The 17,060-nt window shown below is 40.4% G+C and overlaps 1 protein-coding gene across 1 annotated transcript in view; it reads right to left on the bottom strand.

The window, feature by feature from the left end:
• Positions 1-6,526: 6,526 nt before the first annotated feature.
• LOC5568626 (transmembrane and TPR repeat-containing protein CG4341) overlaps positions 6,527-17,060 on the bottom strand; it is a 157,498-nt gene continuing 146,964 nt past the window's right edge. Inside the window, exons 6-7 of the mRNA XM_021839645.1 lie at positions 7,970-8,127; positions 6,527-7,892 (exon numbers count right to left, since the gene is read on the bottom strand). Coding sequence (XP_021695337.1) covers positions 7,716-7,892; positions 7,970-8,127 — 335 coding nt within the window. The 3' untranslated portion in view covers positions 6,527-7,715. The remainder of the gene's footprint in view (positions 7,893-7,969; positions 8,128-17,060) is intronic.

Genomic DNA, 17,060 nt, shown 5'->3' with positions numbered 1-17,060 from the left:
ACGAAACACGTCGGGAAAGGAGAGAGGGTCGCTCAAGCAGAAAACCGGGAAAGGGCGAGTGTTTTGCTTGGGGGCTTGTAGGGGGAGTGAACAAATAACTGTTCTTGCCCTGAAAAGAGCGGATTGAGTTCCACAAGTCCGTCGAAGCGAACAACTCGATCGCCGGTGGACTGTAAACACCGCAGGAAAACACTCCTCGTCGGGTGGTTGCTCCTCTAGGAAGACACCGAAAGAAACTAGCCACTTAAATTCACTTAACTGTACATTTACTTCTCTTCGATGTTAACACTTCGAAATTATAGAAAAGGCTGATACTAGCAACGCTCCCTGCGTTGATTTTATACTTTGCTGATCGTTGTTTCTTCCTTTTCATCTTCCGTCTGGTTTTCGTCTTGTCGCATCGTTGCATGCAGGTGGGCGGAGCTAACTTCGAACGATTGCGCAACATGATATCCACTCTCGCTGACTAGAGGCTGTCAGTCGTCGTTCACGTTTGGGAGTGAACAGAGTGTGAATGAAGATGCTGACGGTAGCGATGTCTCTCGCTAGGATGGTGACTTAGTTTCGATCCAGGAGGAGTCGACTCATTTGCAGGAGGAGCAAGATAGTAAATCTCGTCGGTCTGGAAAGTCAAGTCTACTATGAACGACGAGATGAAGTCATAGTGGGAGTGCAAGGCCTGGGAATTGACGTCGTTGCCACCAGGAAGAAAAACCATCGGATGTCGCTGTCTATAAAAAGAAATAGGATGAACAAGGTTAACTAATAAGGTATGAAGCGAGATTAGTAGCGCAAGGTTTCACACAACGGTATTGCCTTGACTACGACGAAGTTTTTAGCCCCAGACACGAAGCAAGTGACGCTTCATACATTGCTGACCATCGCTGGACGATATAGGAGTCAAGTCTGGCACATTGACGTGAAAACTGGAATTCTGATAGAGGTTATTATATGCGTGTGTGTGTCGTTTGCGTTAAAGCCTATATGGGTTGAAGCAATCAGCCAGGGTTTGGAACCAAAAGCTGAGTACTGTATTGAAGCGACTTTGATTCAAGCAAGCGGAAGCTGACCCGTGCATATACACTCCCGTGCAAAAGTTTGGGTTCACCCCCTCGAAAACATACAAAAGTGTTCTGTCCATATCTCTGTGATTACGCGTCCAATTGAAACTCTTTAAGTCGCATTCGAAAGGCAAAGAGTTATTCTTACTTCGTATGTATTTTTCCAAAAACATTTTTTAAATTTTGTTTACTAAATTTTCAATTGAAATTGTTACATTTTTCAAAAAACACCCTGAAAAATCATATTTAATTTCCTCAGTATTGGGTCGACCAACATTTTAAATCAAAGTGTCATTAGAATCGTAATCTTATATTCTTTGAAGAGACCCCACGAAATTTTGGCGGAAAAATCTGGAAAGTATTCAAAATCAATGAAATAGTCAGTCAAGTCATCGTGCAAAAGTTTGGGTTCACCCCTCAGTATGATGCAAATCGTGCAAAAGTTTGGGTTCACCTTTAAGTTTAAGTTTTTTTGAGCGAAAATAATGGCGTGTACATGATTGGTTTGAAATTTCACAGATTTAAGTAAGTTCAGGTGATGATGATGATGATGATGGTCCCACCGGGGTATGTGGTACAAAGGTTTGAGCGAAACGATATATCTTTAAGATAATTAATTATGATAAATGTTAACCAGATTTGCAAACAATAAACGGTCTGATTATTTCAACAGATATAAACAACATTACAAGTTCCCATACTATACAGCAAAAAAAATGGTAAAAATCTGTTGGTCTCAACCACACTTTTCATAAGTTTTAATAGTGATCAAGAAAGTTCAACAAAATCCAAAACATTGCCAGAATTGATAACCCCGCCGATGATGTCAAAACTATCGGAAACATTTGTATTTTCAAGAAATTTCCGACATTCAACCAGAAAACTTACTACTAATGCATGGCATCCACCAACAGCATAAATTCTCAATTCAAAAGATAAGTAATCAAACAGTCGTTTATACCTGTGTACCGCGCGCGGGACTCAAACCTCCGTAGACACATAAAAAGGAATAAACTATAACTACGTCAATATATAAAAAATCCATCATCATCATCGAGGCGAACATCGCAGTTTATTATTGCCTCAATAATTATTAAACATATTTTACAATATAGTCAATACAAAATATCCGTTAGTCAAAACTTCGTCAAGATACAATATTAGTCAAGTTAACATGTAGCTGTTCAGAAGGCAGCTTTGACGTGTGAAATACATAGTCTCTTAAACTGTGATAGAGTTGCAGCACGTTTGATGTGTATAGGCATCGAATTGAAAACATTTATTCCTTTAAAAAACAAAGAGTTTTGTGAAGCAGCGTACAAAAACTGTAGTGTTCTTAATTCAGTCGCGTTTCTAGTATTATATCTATGAATGTCACTTCCTCTTTCAATTCGATCACACAAATATCGAGGCAACAAACCGTTAATTACTTTAAAAATGAACACCATCGTCAAGAATACAATTCTTTGCTTCACCGATAACCACTGAAGAGCATCTAATAAGAAAGACGAGGAAGTGAATCTGTTGCATCTCAAAATCAAACGCATTATTTTATTTTGCAAACGCTGCATTCTCGATATTTGTGTTTCATTTGCTAAAAACAAAATGGAAGCGCAAAACTCTAGATGTGGGAAGATGATTGATTCGTACAAATGTATTTTACTAGCAATCGTTAAATCGTTTTTTAATCGGCAGAGTATTCCATACTTCTTGGCTATTTTCTTGATAACATTGTCGATGTGAGCGTCGAACTTTAATCTGTCATCAATAATCACGCCAAGATATTTAATTTCGCGCACGCGATCAATTGTCTCATCATCAATTTGTATTGAGACGTCTATATTTGTTCGATTCCGCGATATCAACATAAATTTAGTTTTACTTATATTCAATTTCAACTGTTTGTACTTCAACCATCTACTCAGAGTACGTAAATCTGCATTCATATGTGCAACGGCATCATCAAGATTTTTAGCCGCAATGAATATCACGGTATCATCTGCAAAAAGATTTATGTCACAAAAACGTAAAACTCGTCGCATGTCATTTATATACATAATGAATAAACGGGCCCGTGAACCCAAACTTTTGCACGATACACCATACTGAGGAGTGAACCCAAACTTTTGCACGATGACTTGACTGACTGTTTCATTGGTTTTGAATACTTTTCAGATTTTTCCACAAAAAAATCATGAGTGCTCTTCAAAGTATATAAGATTACAATTCTAATGACACCTTGTTTTAAAATTTTGGTCGATCCAATGCTGAGGAAATTAGTTATGTTTTTTCAGTGCGTTTTTTGAAAAATGTCACCACTTTAAGTACAAATTTAGTATACAAAGATCAAAGAATGTTTTTAGAAAAATACATACGAAGTAAGGATAACTCTTTGCCTTTCGAATGCGGGTTAGAGACTTTCATTTGGACGTGTAATCACAGAGATATGGACAGAACACTTTTGCATGTTTTTTAGGGGGTGAACCCAAACTTATGCACGAGAGTGTATGTACGGAAGAAGAGTGGCCGCACAGTATAAATCCTGGTGTATGTGGACGTTAAGCTACGATGGAGATTTGAAGGCTGTGGCTAGCGAGTTCCAAATAACGGCACATCGTGAAGTTACGTTTTTTGGATAAAGAGTTACGGGGTAGAACAACGCCTACTGCTTTTACCAAAAATCGTACATTGACAAGTTGGTTGAACAGTTTGGTCTTGCGATTGCTAAGAGATCACGCATTCATATGGACATCGGACATCTACAGCAAAATGAGGAGCTGGAGAGCCTACCAAATAATGAGAGGTTCCAGAGCCTCGTCGGTGATTTGCTGTTATTAACAGTGAGTACCTGGCCAAACATCGCTATCAGTACATCTATACTTGAAAGACAGATAAGCAAGCCAACGAATGCGGAACAACGGAAGCAAAAAGGGTTCTGCGCTTCGTGAAGAAGACCAGTGATTTTAAGTTGGAATTGGGTGTCAAAAGAGAAGATCTTCGAGGACTCGCTGATGCAGACTGGTACTACTTTCATCGACGGAAGCGGAGTATAATTCGTTGGCTGAAAGTTGTCGGGTGCTACTTTGGCTTTAAAACCTTATGGAGGACTTAGGGGAGCCTGTACAGGAACCAGTGCAGATCTTCGGAGACAATTAAAGTTAAATCAAAATAATAAAGAATAATGCTGAAGCGTACAAAGCACATGGACACCAAAATGTCACTTCGTGAAGGACTCCGCTGAAAAGGATAACGCAAATGTAACTTATTGCCTATCGGCGGTTATGTTTTTGGATAACGCTACTTTCAAGACGATATTGGGCGGTTGAAAAACAGCAAAGCCACTTGCATTGACTAATTGAAGTATGATTATAGGGAAACAAGGCAAAAAAAATCTCCCTGTCGTTTGTAGGCACGCTTAAGGAGTCGAATCGGACATCTAAGAGAGCCGAAGGAGATGTAGAGTTGTGAAGGAGAATGTGGAGTCCTGACGAACTTTTGTTTGAGGTTGGCCAACGGCGCTGCAGAATCGTAGTGTAGTTGGCTAACGCGCCCAGTCTAGCGTATTTGGAATCGTGGGATCGAAGCCCACCAAAACGAAACGACTCTTGTGTCTACGAACTTCAGTGTTTTTTTTTTTCAAAACACCGTAGGCTGGTATAATCCGTAATAGAAATGACAACCCTAGTTACGGAAATGAATACTATTCGAATTGTTTGAGCTTGAGCTTGATTGGCCGCCCGTGGTTGCTACTGCAGCATCGCCAGATCAGCTGCACTTACACAAGGAACCAATCAGATAACTGCTTGGGACTAACAGACACCCCCAGTGCATAAGTACTCATGATCTTCTATTTTTAGGAAACAATGGCGCCTGCCACGTAAGCATGTAGATCAACTAGAGGATGGGGGAGGAATTGATGATGCATCGAACACTGGCCCACAGTAGATCGGATACACCCCTGGATCTACGCCAGTTGAGTACGCTAGAATGTGTAGGGGTGGTAATTTAAGGGAAGAGAGGCTTGCTTTTTGGTTAGCGACTGGCTAGGTATCAGGCCTAAGGAAAAGCGTGCAATAATGATGGAAGAATGGAAGCATAGGAAATCGTTGTTTTTCTGTATTTTTCTGATTCTAGCAAATTCTATGTACGAATAGATCAAATGTGATAGATTAAGAGCGGAAGATAGGAGTTAAAGATACAATTATATACACGGGTAGTAATCAGAATCCAAAAACGAGATTATGCCTCATGATATCATGATTCCAGCGAGTTTTCGTCTTATGAAAATACACCATGATTTGGACTCATGATATCATGAGTCAGATTGCCGTAACGGAACACACGCGTTAGGTTTTTGTAGCTGATTGCTCGGAATCATGATTCAAATGCCAAAAATGCTGAGTCACGCATCCGTTTATGATCGACAAAATAAAAAAAAAAAACTTAAAAACAGCATACATTGAGATTCGAGCCAAGAACTTTCCGATTGTGAGCTCTTAAACAACGTCGGAGAACCGAATACCAGGCTTCATCGCCAGACTGATCTCAAACACATCACCGGTCAGAAATCATCTGGCGAGAAAAAAGCCGATTAAGGCGCAAGGTGTTATGAAAACGTATGAAGGCTCTCCCAAATCTACGCGACTTTTTACGGCGACAGCGACAAAAAATCGTTGCGATTTCGTTGTTGTGTCGCTGCAAGCACTCTTCTATAAAACCATTTTGACTGACACGACGCGATTCATTGCGAAATCGCGTCTTTGTGGCTTAGATGCGCTCATTGAACAGTACATGCAGCGAAATCGCGACGATATTTTGTCGCTGTCACCGTAAAAAGTCGCTTAGATCTGGGGGAGCCTTAAGATAAAAATAAAAACATCTTTATAAGATTTCACTGAAAAATACAGGGGTGGGACTTTCCGTATAAGATCGGTTCACATAAAGATGTTTCGCACAACAGATTTTTGGCATTATGAGAACTATATAGGATACTTCTCCATGCTAAAACACTTTTGTTGAAATTTTGAGCTCCACAAACTTTAGCAAAACTGTGTTATGTTTAGTGGCTAGTTAAGGTGAAGATAAATTGAAGCCGTACTTTTAATATTCATCGATTGATCACTCAAATTGATTAAATTTTCTAGGCAAAGGGTTCCCTAGATCTGCGCTTTTTGAAAATTGAGATGTGACTAAGATCAAACGTTCCGAAACCACTGTCGATTATAAAACGATTGATGAAAACTCAAAATAAACTGCCCAGGACAACAACTTACCCCACCGAAAGCGTTCGTTTTGTTCGACATGATTAAAACAAGCGTTTTTATTCATTTTTTAAACAAATTTGCATTTATTCCGAAATTGTATAGTTCCCCATTGCGGGTGGATTCTGTCACTCAATGCTCTTTGTCTCTCTGGTTCTGCGACAGGTTTAAATATTTTGTGTTCAATATTATACATTTCAATCGTTGAATTATTTTGTTATAAATTTAATTCATTCGTTCGCTATACTCGCACCCCTGTCGCATTTTTTTTTGTTAAGTACAGCGTCGATTTGCACTGGTTTGAATGATACTGTCTGCTTGCTCTGGATAAACTGCGTTGGAGTGTTTGTGATTGGGGAGCACCATTCATGGCATCGTTAATTCCGTTTTTTTTTTAACCGCAGCTTTGATCATGCGGCATTTTAAATACAATTTATTCTTCATTTGTTGACTGCCGTTGCACACGTTTTATTCTTGCGTAATTGCATATGCTCGCCTGTGTTTTGGGTGATTGTGGCTGATGGGCTTCGCTCATGCTCATTTATCAACAAACTACACTTGAAAGGTCTGTTTTTATTTTTAGCTTATGTCATTTTTAATCCAAGATGAGTTTTTAATCGATATGAGTGATGCTTGATAGAATGCGGTTGTTTCAGTTACGTCAGGGGTTAAGAGCATTGACAATTATCTTTAGGAGACAATCAGCAACAAAAGTACGTTTTACTGCTGATTGAATACTTTAAATAACTTGTCAAATCTTCGATGCACACTGAAAGATATCATTTTTTTACATAATTGCTAATAATTTTATGCACAAACAAAATCCATCATTTAGTAGAAACTTAACAAAGCTTTTGGCTTTCTATTATTTGTCCTATTCTGTGTTTCACTAAGTATATACTCTTCTTAAACTTAGCATCTGTATGGTACAGTTTCTCCTTAGGCTAGCTAATTTGTCACCTTTGTTGTATTTCTTATTCTTGTCTTACTGTTATAAGTCTGATTTTGATTAGCCCCTCTTTTGGCAGGGTAATTAACGATACTTAGATTGAACTTAGATATTAATCTTTTCATATATTATTCAATACAAAAATTCTGTCTTTTGATAGTTCAAACTTGTACTAGCTATGATCCTTTCTTTTCCTCGTTTTTTCCTTTATCATTTTTCAGTTTTTACAGTTTTTCTTCTATCTCCATTTACAGCTGATTATTGTTTCTTTTGTTCAGACCATGCATCCAAAAAACAACAATACATCATCAGTATGTACAGTACACTTCAACGCTTCAGGTTATTATACAGCCATTTACAATCTTTCTAGAGCATCCGTTCGCAAAGCTAGCTTAAGTCGTCTTCCTCAACCGCCGGTGGCCCCAACGGACCAGGGATTGTATTTCAGGACACTTCCGCGATTCCCAGCTTGGCCAGATTGGTCAGCGTTGTCAGATCGTTGGGTTGCAGCCGTAGGGCTTCCTTGTAGCTGATTGCGGCCTCTTGGGGACGGCCCAGCAGATGAAGAATGGCACCGAGATTCGTGTGGGAACGTGCTTCTTCCGGGCGTAGAGTGACAGCCTAGTTGATGGATTGAGAGGAAAAAAAGCGATTCATTAGTACAGGGTGGAAGTGCTGATGATGATGATGGTACGCACCTGTCTATACCACCGTTCCGCTTCGACCTTTCGGTCGAGCAAACGGAGCGCTGAAGCTGCGGCCGTCACCAGGGAGTAATCATCCGGGGCCAACTCGGCTGCTTTCACGCGATACTGACAGGCTTCTGCGGTGCGACGAACGGAGGCAAGGAATTCCGCTGCAATGAGTGGAGAACGATAGTTAGTGAATGATTGTTCATATGGCAAAGAATAAAAGATCTGTTTTGCTCCACAAGCATCAAAATTATAAGAAATAGATGCACATAATAAAAATTGTATGCTTATTTTTTTCTGATAGAATTTCTGAAAAAACTATTGGAGGGATTCAAGAATGACTTTTGTTTTGTCGAAAACTTTCTTCAAAAATATCCTAACTAGCACTAGCGAAGTAAAAACCTCCCGGAAATATATTGGATGCATCTTCGGTGAATTTATACTACAAAATTTGTTTGCGTGTAATTGAGCCAGAACCTCTACATAGTGCTCTGCATGGGCGTAGCCAGAGGGGGACGTAGCCGTCCCCAGGCCAACGGAAAGAAACATCGAAATCAACTATTTGCATTGAAAATTAATATATTGTTTAAATTTTACGGAAACTGTTTTCTGTATTCATATCTATATAAAATAGCGCCATGATATTGGCTTAATCTTGGAATCCAACTTACAATCAGACTTTTCCAATTCGCTACAGAAACTATTCTTGTTTTTGAATTTCTCAATATATGATTTCGGCAGAACAATCTTGAAATAGCACATGAGTTTCAGTCAATCCTGCAGCTGGAAATGTTAATAAAACATTTCATCACTTTTATTAAATCTTGTTACCTCTCATACTTACTCATCTACTCTTTCTTTCACTAAATCATACATTTTCTCTTTATCTTATAAACAAAAAAAAATGCCTCCCATCCCAAAGTATACAATCATATATCCTGACTTTTCCACGTATGGCTCTGTTTTGCTTATGTCAAAACTAAGGAATGTTCTGGAGTCCTTAGCATTATTCTAGATAATTCGCCCCTGGTGTAATAAGCAAACAACTGGTCTGTACAATTTTTGTATGAAAACATTCCTTTTGAGCTCTAAAAGAAAGTTTGTGTGATTTTCACCTTACCTGACCCAGAGATGTTTCGGAATAGCTTTGTCAACAATACTCCGAAAGTATACTGTTCAATTACTCATAAAACTACAAATAATAGTGAAGCATTCCTCAGAATTTCATTAAAAATATTGAGTTATGGTCAAACGCAAGCAATTTGAACTTTGTATGTCAGCTCTGTAGCCTACGGGTTAAACGAATTTATCCAGAAATTCATATAAAAATTCATCAAAGAATTTGAAAAATAAAGATAGCTTCACATATTTCCAAGGGCCTCCTCTTAAGTTTCATCTAAATGTATTTCGTTCTATTTTTCAAATATTTTTTTGATAACTATCCTAGGGTTCATACCAAGATATCGATCCTCGGACTAAATCGAATTTCTCCAACGAGTCACCAGCAATACCTCAAGGTATTTTTTTTTTTAACGTATCTCTGCCAGAAATTTCTCCTAAGCACAAGGAGTTACTTCATGAATCGTTTAATTTTAGTAAAGAACTTATCGGAAAGTTCAAAGCAATCCCTCCTAGTTTAGTCTCAGGAATCACGAGTTTTTTTCTCTTTTATTCTTAGTAAAATTCTTAAAACATTCCTTTCGAAATTGCTCTTGAGATTTTTTTTTTTTTTGTAAAAGCGTTTATTGGTCGTGTTAGTTGTAAAAGTATAATTTCAGGATTATATTTCAAACTTCGCAGGCCAATATAAAGTCTAATGCTTGCACATCTACTCTACCGTTAATGTTATTAATGAAAGTGATGTACGCTATGAACAGTTTGAAGAGCTTAGCTCTCCGATTTGGTGAAATGTTGTCCAGAATTGGGCGTACCAGCTCGGAAAATGTGAGTTGTCGTCTTCCAGTGATAATTGTGGCGATTCTACGCTGCAGTTGAAGCCAAGCTTGTGCGATGCGAGGACATTCGTTGAATTTATGCTGCATTGTTTCTACTGAGCCATTGCAGTAAGGACACACCTCACTGGCAGCTCTTCCAATCGTATGGTAGAGCTTTCCATAAACGGTCTTTTCGTTTACGATCATGTATAGAGTGCTTTTCTGAGGTGATGTCAATAGTGGAGTGCCTATATTTCTCCAGATTTTGCTCCATCGTGTGTTAGGGTGGTTCCTTTGTATTTTTGGCTCGTCGGTTTGTTCTACGAAGAATCGATGAATTACTTCAGCTGATGGATTTTCTAATACTTGTGGTGATAATTGGTCTTGTAATTGCTTAATTATCTTAACGTCTTGTAGATCAGCAGGACAAATGGTCGCGACGTTGTTAGTTGGCGTGATTAAGGTTCGATAGTATGGCATGCTACTGCGCTCTCGGAGGTGGCGGTTGAGCATTAAAGATTTGCATTTAAATGTTGGGAGATGTAAATTCAGTCCACCCTTATCTCGTGGTCGTGTTAGTTGTAGCATTGGAATTCGAGTTGGTATCCCCCGCCACAGGAAGGTTCCCATCGTTTTCGTTATTTTTGCTGTGTGCACAGCGGACGGTGGAAGTATTGAGGATAGGTACCAAATTTTAGAGGTGGCGTATACGTTTAGGAGAGTCACTTTTTGGTGCAGGGAGAGTGAGCGTCCAGAGTGAAGCCATGCAATATGGGAAAAGTGGTTGATAGTTGCATCCCAATTCAACTTTATCATCAAGCGAATACTGTTCGCGAAGACGATTCCCAGTATTTTCACTGTATTTGTTGTTTGAAGCCATGAAACGTTGAGTGTATTGGGTCCACTTATGGCGTTTTCGGTTTTAAATCTGGGGTCAGAGCTGACCCGACTCGCAATAAACGAACGAAAACGGATCCAGGTTCGAGTCAAATCAACTGTGGCATTCCTACATTCGAAATGTCAGCCACACAGTTTCATCAAATTTAACTTCTTATAGTGCAAAAAGACAAAATGAAGTCTCATTATCAATCCAATGAATAATGCCGAATGCTTTCCTATACATCTTTTGTTACTAATATGTTTCTATAATAGTTAATTTTGATAATTACAAAAATGTAAACAATCTATTTTTGACAGTTGGACCCCGCTCAGGTTGGATCGCAAAAAATCGGCAGAGCGAACCTCGTTGTGTTTGGGTCGAACCTGGGGCGGATCCGGGTTCGACCCAACCCAATAAAAAAACGTTTTGACAGCTGTTAGTGCGAACCCAGGGCGAAACTAGGTTCGCCCCAGCAATAAACGAAAACGCCATTAGATCGCCGATGTCCACCGAGAGAGTTTTTCGTAGGTTCAGCTTTGCTCCCGATGCGAACTCAAACCGAGAGAAATAAGATTTTGATTCGATGATGGCATGCACATTTATGGATATGATGCTGATGTCGTCTGCGTAAGCGACTACGATTTGGTTGCCTTGAACTTGCTCGAGTCTACAGATGAGATGATGTAGGTACAAAACAAACAACAAGCTAGACATCGGATCGCCCTGTCGAACCGAGCGCTGGATTGGGAAAGCTCTTGAGAGGTAGCCATTTACCAATAGACGGGATGAAGAGAGTCTGGATATGCGAGCGAGCAACTCCACGAAGTCTCTATTAATGCCGAGTGCGCACATGGTGCGATATAGGAAAGCATGCCGTACACGATCGAAAGCATGGTCGAAGTCAAAACTGATCAACTTTGCTCTCTGCTTTCGTTGTTTCAGCTGTGCCAAGCGGTCCTTTAGAGAAAGAGTGGCTTGGAAGATGTTATGGGGCGAGTTTGCACACTTTTGTGCAGTGCTGATGATGCGGTGTTTGATTCAATTTTTCAAGTCTGGACTTCAAGATACGGGAGAATATTTTATAGTCGTTGTTCAAGAGTGAGATCGGCCTAAACGATCGCGCAGTGTCGTCGCTATTTCTTTTCTTGACCAAAACGATTACACCATCCACGAATTGCGGAGGGAATTGTTGTGTGAGGGCTTCATTGAGAACTAAGTTGAGTTCCCGCTCCTTCATCGCTCCCTGGAGATTTTCGGCGGGTTGCGCTTCGGATCGAGGAGAGAATTTATGCGGTGGTAATTTCTTCCATCCAGGCGGCATTCGTTTCATCGTTGTCGGGTACTGCTCGTTCAACTTGGAAGGTTTCGTCGATCGTGGTGTGGTTTTCGTTTTTCGAGTATAGCTGCTTAAAGTATCCTAGCAAATGCTGCTCTATTGCTCCGGATGTGTCGTAGGTTTCGTCTTGTTCTCCTTTTAGGTGTGTGATGGTGGTTCTCTTCCTTCTTCGCTCTCCAAGCTGGAAAACCGATATCGCTTCACCGCCGACGTATGTCTCGTTTGTACGCAGGAAAGTCTGAGTGTGTTCTCGTTGTAAAGCTAGCATTCGGCCTTTCACGTGGTTTATGGTGGTGAGCGCATCGGGGTCATGGAAATAGTCATCATACGCCCGTTGAAGCTCACTGTATAGACGTTGGGTTTCGCGTTTGAAGTTGTCTTGATCGATTTTTGACTTCCAACGAAAGAAGGACATTATTTTCGGCTTTGCGAATTGAAGCCACCGTGCCATCCACGACGGAAAGTTGCGTTTCTGTCGGGTCCAACTCTGCCAACGGACTTGGAATTCCTCTATGTTTTCATTTGTTAGGAGATGTGGTCGGAGTGTCCAAAACCCACGACCGGGTTCTCTTCCCATGTATGGGAGGCATATACGGAGTGTAACTGCTTTGTGGTCAGAAAAAACAGCAAACGTGTGTGTCCGTAGTTCGCATTTGATCCCTAAGGCTTGAGCTGACATAAATACGATCAAGTCGAGAGGAGGAGTTGTGGGTAATGTATGTGGGGCCTGGAGTGTTTCGACGAAGCTTCTCCCACACATCGACAAGTTGCAGTTGTTGCACGGTTCGCTGGAGTGCTGGGCTGTGGTTGTTGCCAGTTGTGTCATCTCGACGTATCACACAATTAAAGTCTCCGGCCAGTATTGTGTGCGGAGTATTGTGACGGAGGTAATATGCGATGGTTTGGTTGAAGAAGTGTTCTCTTTCTGCTCTGTGGATAGTGCCGCTATGTGCGTAGCAGCTGCAAAGAGTTGTGTTGTCAACTCTCATCGTAATCAAGCGACCGTCTAGACTTCTTTCAACGTGAGAGAACTTGATGTGTTGTTTTATTGCTATCGCTGTCCCTCTTCTGGCGTGATCAACATTGCACACTATGTTGAATCCGGGGATGGTTAGTTGCTCGTTTGCGACTTCTTGTAAAAATACGATGTCGAGGTCGTGAGTTCGTATGAACGATCTTAGAGCTTCCAGCTTCGTCTCGTTGGTGATTGTATTGATGTTGATAGTAGCTACGTTGTAACTGAACGAATCCATTTCGATTACTTAGTTTTCATCGTGCGAGTTTTCCTCGTCGTTAGGACGCATCTTCTTCCCGGGAGGCCGAGTCCGAAGTCGCCTACTGCTGGTGGATGTCGTGGAGCTGTCGGTGTCGTGCCCATCGGTGCGACGTTGATCGTATTCGTTGTTTGTTTGGTGCTGTTGGGATCGCAATGCGGGGAAGTCGGAATCGGATTGTAATGCTGGTGCTGGTTGTGTTCTAAACGGCGGTGGTGGCATTGTTCCATTTGGCTTGGTGCTGGATGTAGATGGTGATGATGAGGACGATGGGCCAGGTGTTTGAGATAGTTTGCTTGTGGTTGGTTTTGTAGCCGGTTGGCGAGTCTTGTCGGTGGTTGTTTGCTCTGTGTTTCCTTTCGGAGTGATTGCTTGTTTAACTACATTGACCTAGGAGCTCTTGTCTGCGTGTAGTTTTTGAAGCATGAGATTTTTGTTTTGGACGCACGTGATGCCATTATGAGCGAACTCATTACAGTGCTCACACGTCTGTAGCTGTCCACTGTAAGAAACGCATGTGGTCTCGGAGTCAATTGTGATTGTACTCGGAATGTTCTTTTTCACGATCATACGCACCAGACGCACTCCGGTCGAGATGGCTCCAAACTGATATTTGGAATCCCAGAGAAGTTCACGGATCGAGAGTATATAGCCATACTCCTTCATAGTGTTAATGATGGAGTTGTCTTGGACGTCCTCCGACAGGTCGTGTAGTTTCACGTCGACGCCTCCATCTTCCATGCACAGACGAAGGTAGTATTTCTTTTTGTCAACCTCCAACACGTGTTTCCCATCGTGTTCTTGCACGATGCGCTCTGCAACGGCGAAACTGCTGGCTTTGACAAAAGCACAACCCAGGAATTTACTGCATTGGAGGCGTTTCACTTCCTCCCGCTTCATTCCAAGCACCTCACCTATGAAGTGATGGAGTTCCTCATATGAGGGTTTTTTAGGGATCTTCGAATAGTCGATGCGAAAAGTATTTTCGCGCCGTTGCATTTCTGCACCGCGATTTGACGTCGAAACGTCGATGTGTAACACTTCGAAGATACGGAATAATGATCGAAATAAACGCTTTCGAAAAGAGACTTATTCGACTACCGTGACGAGCGGAGGAGCGAGAAAATAAACGCGTGCGCTTGGCTCGGTATTTGAGCGGGTAACTGAGATTCACAAACTCCTTCTAAGATGTCTCCAAAAAATCATTTCCCTGACATTTTTTGGGAATCCTGAAAAAAATCAACTTAACACCAGTATTCCCAAACGAACACCGAGCAGTTGGTTCAGGCGGTTTTGTACTCTCCTTGTGCTCTGTTCTCGTATGCAAACCGAATCGCTAGAATTTGAACCTAAACCCAAACATGTGTAAAGTGAACATCGCTACAAACGCTGGTTCGAAAACCATTTGTACCTCATATGCAACCGCGGTTCAAATTTTTTTGCAAATCTTCGGTTGCATCCGAGGTTCAGAACGATGACACAATCGAACAAACAGAAAACTGTTGATATCCACGCTTATCAATTTCTACTTATCGTATTTTGATGTATGATATAGTAAAATCCCTGTTTTTTCATAAAGTTATCGCTAAATGTAATTAAGAGTATTGATCTCAGTTGATCTGATTAAGTGAAACATTTATTCAAGCCTCAAGAGTCTTGCGATTTGAACCAAGAAGTTCCGTATATGATCGTAGAAATTTATCCGCGTAGATTTCAACCGTTCCCTGTCTGTCTGCTTTGTGCCATTATTTAAACCTAAGTTTGAACCGAAGTGCACATGTACCGGGATCGGTTTGAAACACTGGTACAAAGACGAAGCGCGTTTGCGGTTCAACACAATTTGTTAAGTTAATTAACTCATTACGCGTGGTAAAGATTGACAAATTATGGGTGAAATTATGAAAAAAATCCACGTGCTCGGCTGGGATTTGAACTCAGGACTCTTGTATGCTAGACGAGCGCTTTACCAACTAAGCTACTGAGCCACTTGGTGACCCAATAGCTGAGTTGGTTACAAGTTTAGAATTCAAATCCCTACAGACCACGCGGGTCATAACCCATATCCATCCATCTCATGTTAACTACACACGCGGGAAGAGCGAGTGCGATTTATTAAGTGTTGAAACTGTTTGCCTATCATACCTACATCGCTTCCACAACAACTGTATTGTGAAACAGTAAAGATGTGGGAAGGCTATCAACGTGTCGTTCTCACTCAAGTGACGACAGGACTACTACAGAGAGGCAGTAACACTCTAATATAAATTGACGCTTATGTTGAGCTGCTCGGTAATCCAATCCACATGGTTATTAAATTAAATTAACTCATTACGCGTGGTAATGATGGACAAAATATGGGTGCTCGGCTGGGATTTGAACCCAGGACTCTTACCGTTCTTACCGATCACCGAACAGCTCAATATAAGCGTCAATTTACAAGTTGCAAGGTTCAAATCAAAGTTGCACATAGGTTCTGTGCATGGAAAGACTGCCTAAAACTAATCAAAAATTTGTTTATGGTACTTCTTAGAGCTCCAGGGATGTTTACATACATATCTCTCAATTTTTTTTTTAAGAATTTACACAACATTTAATTCTTTAGGATTATTCTGAGCAATTCCAGCAGAAACTGCTTAGATTGTTGAAGGGTTCCTAGGCTGTTTTCAAGGAATCAAGAAGTATTGTCTTAGGCATATATTTCTCAAGAAATTGCTCCTGTGATTCTTCAAAGTAATTTGCCATAAACAGCTATTATACTATCTTAGGAATTTTATCAGCAGTAGCTACATTTTAAGAAGGAACTCCTCAAGAAACAACTGGATGAATTTTGGGGCAATATTGGAAAATATTATCTAAGTATATCTAGATGAAATTATGGAGGATTTATTTTTCAGATTGTACGCAAATAAATTGAAAGAATTACTGAAGGGAATACTAGAATGTTCGAGTTTTTTCATAGGTAACTCTGAAAGTACGTTTGAAAACATCTTTGTTGGAATTGATGGAAATATGGTCGAGTCCTGGAAAAAATACTCGAAGTAACGTGTGAAGAAATATCTCAAGAACAAGTTGGTATCAATTTGAAACAATTTTTTGATAAAAATCTAAAATTGATTACTGACTGTATTCCTGAACCAACCCTTAGAGGAATTTCTGGTGTAAAGAAAGTCAAGAAGAAAGTCAAGTGAAAACATTTGAAGGCATCCGTTTTGGAATTGGAAGTATTACTTGTTTAACTCTAATAAAAATACTTAGTGGAATCCAGGAGAACATATTAAATAATTGGAACATATATAAAATATAACGTATAGTATAGAACTCATGAACTCATGCATCACGTTTAAGAGTATATTGAGGAGTTTCTGGAAGTACGCATGGAAAATTTCAGATTACTCGGGTAAGACATTTGAAACAAATCCTACAAAAATCTTCACAGGAATCCCTTAACATTTTACAAGGCGATTTACTGTCGGATTCATTAGAGGAATACCTGCGAGATGTTTGGGAAAATTCATATTCTAACGTTTCATGCAAAAATGCTGCGCGGATGTATTTAACAATCGTTTTGCGTGAAATTCGTGAACGAACTTATGAGGTTGCTTGCCCCCCTCTGGTGGAAATCTTTGCTACGCCCATGGTGCTCTGGATATGCATGCTAAAAATTTGGTTACTT

This window comes from Aedes aegypti, chromosome 2, assembly GCF_002204515.2.
Source record: "Aedes aegypti strain LVP_AGWG chromosome 2, AaegL5.0 Primary Assembly, whole genome shotgun sequence".
NCBI lineage: Eukaryota > Metazoa > Arthropoda > Insecta > Diptera > Culicidae > Aedes > Aedes aegypti.
The sequence above is the reverse complement of the archived record's forward strand: the minus strand, read 5'-3'. Positions and strand labels throughout refer to the sequence as shown.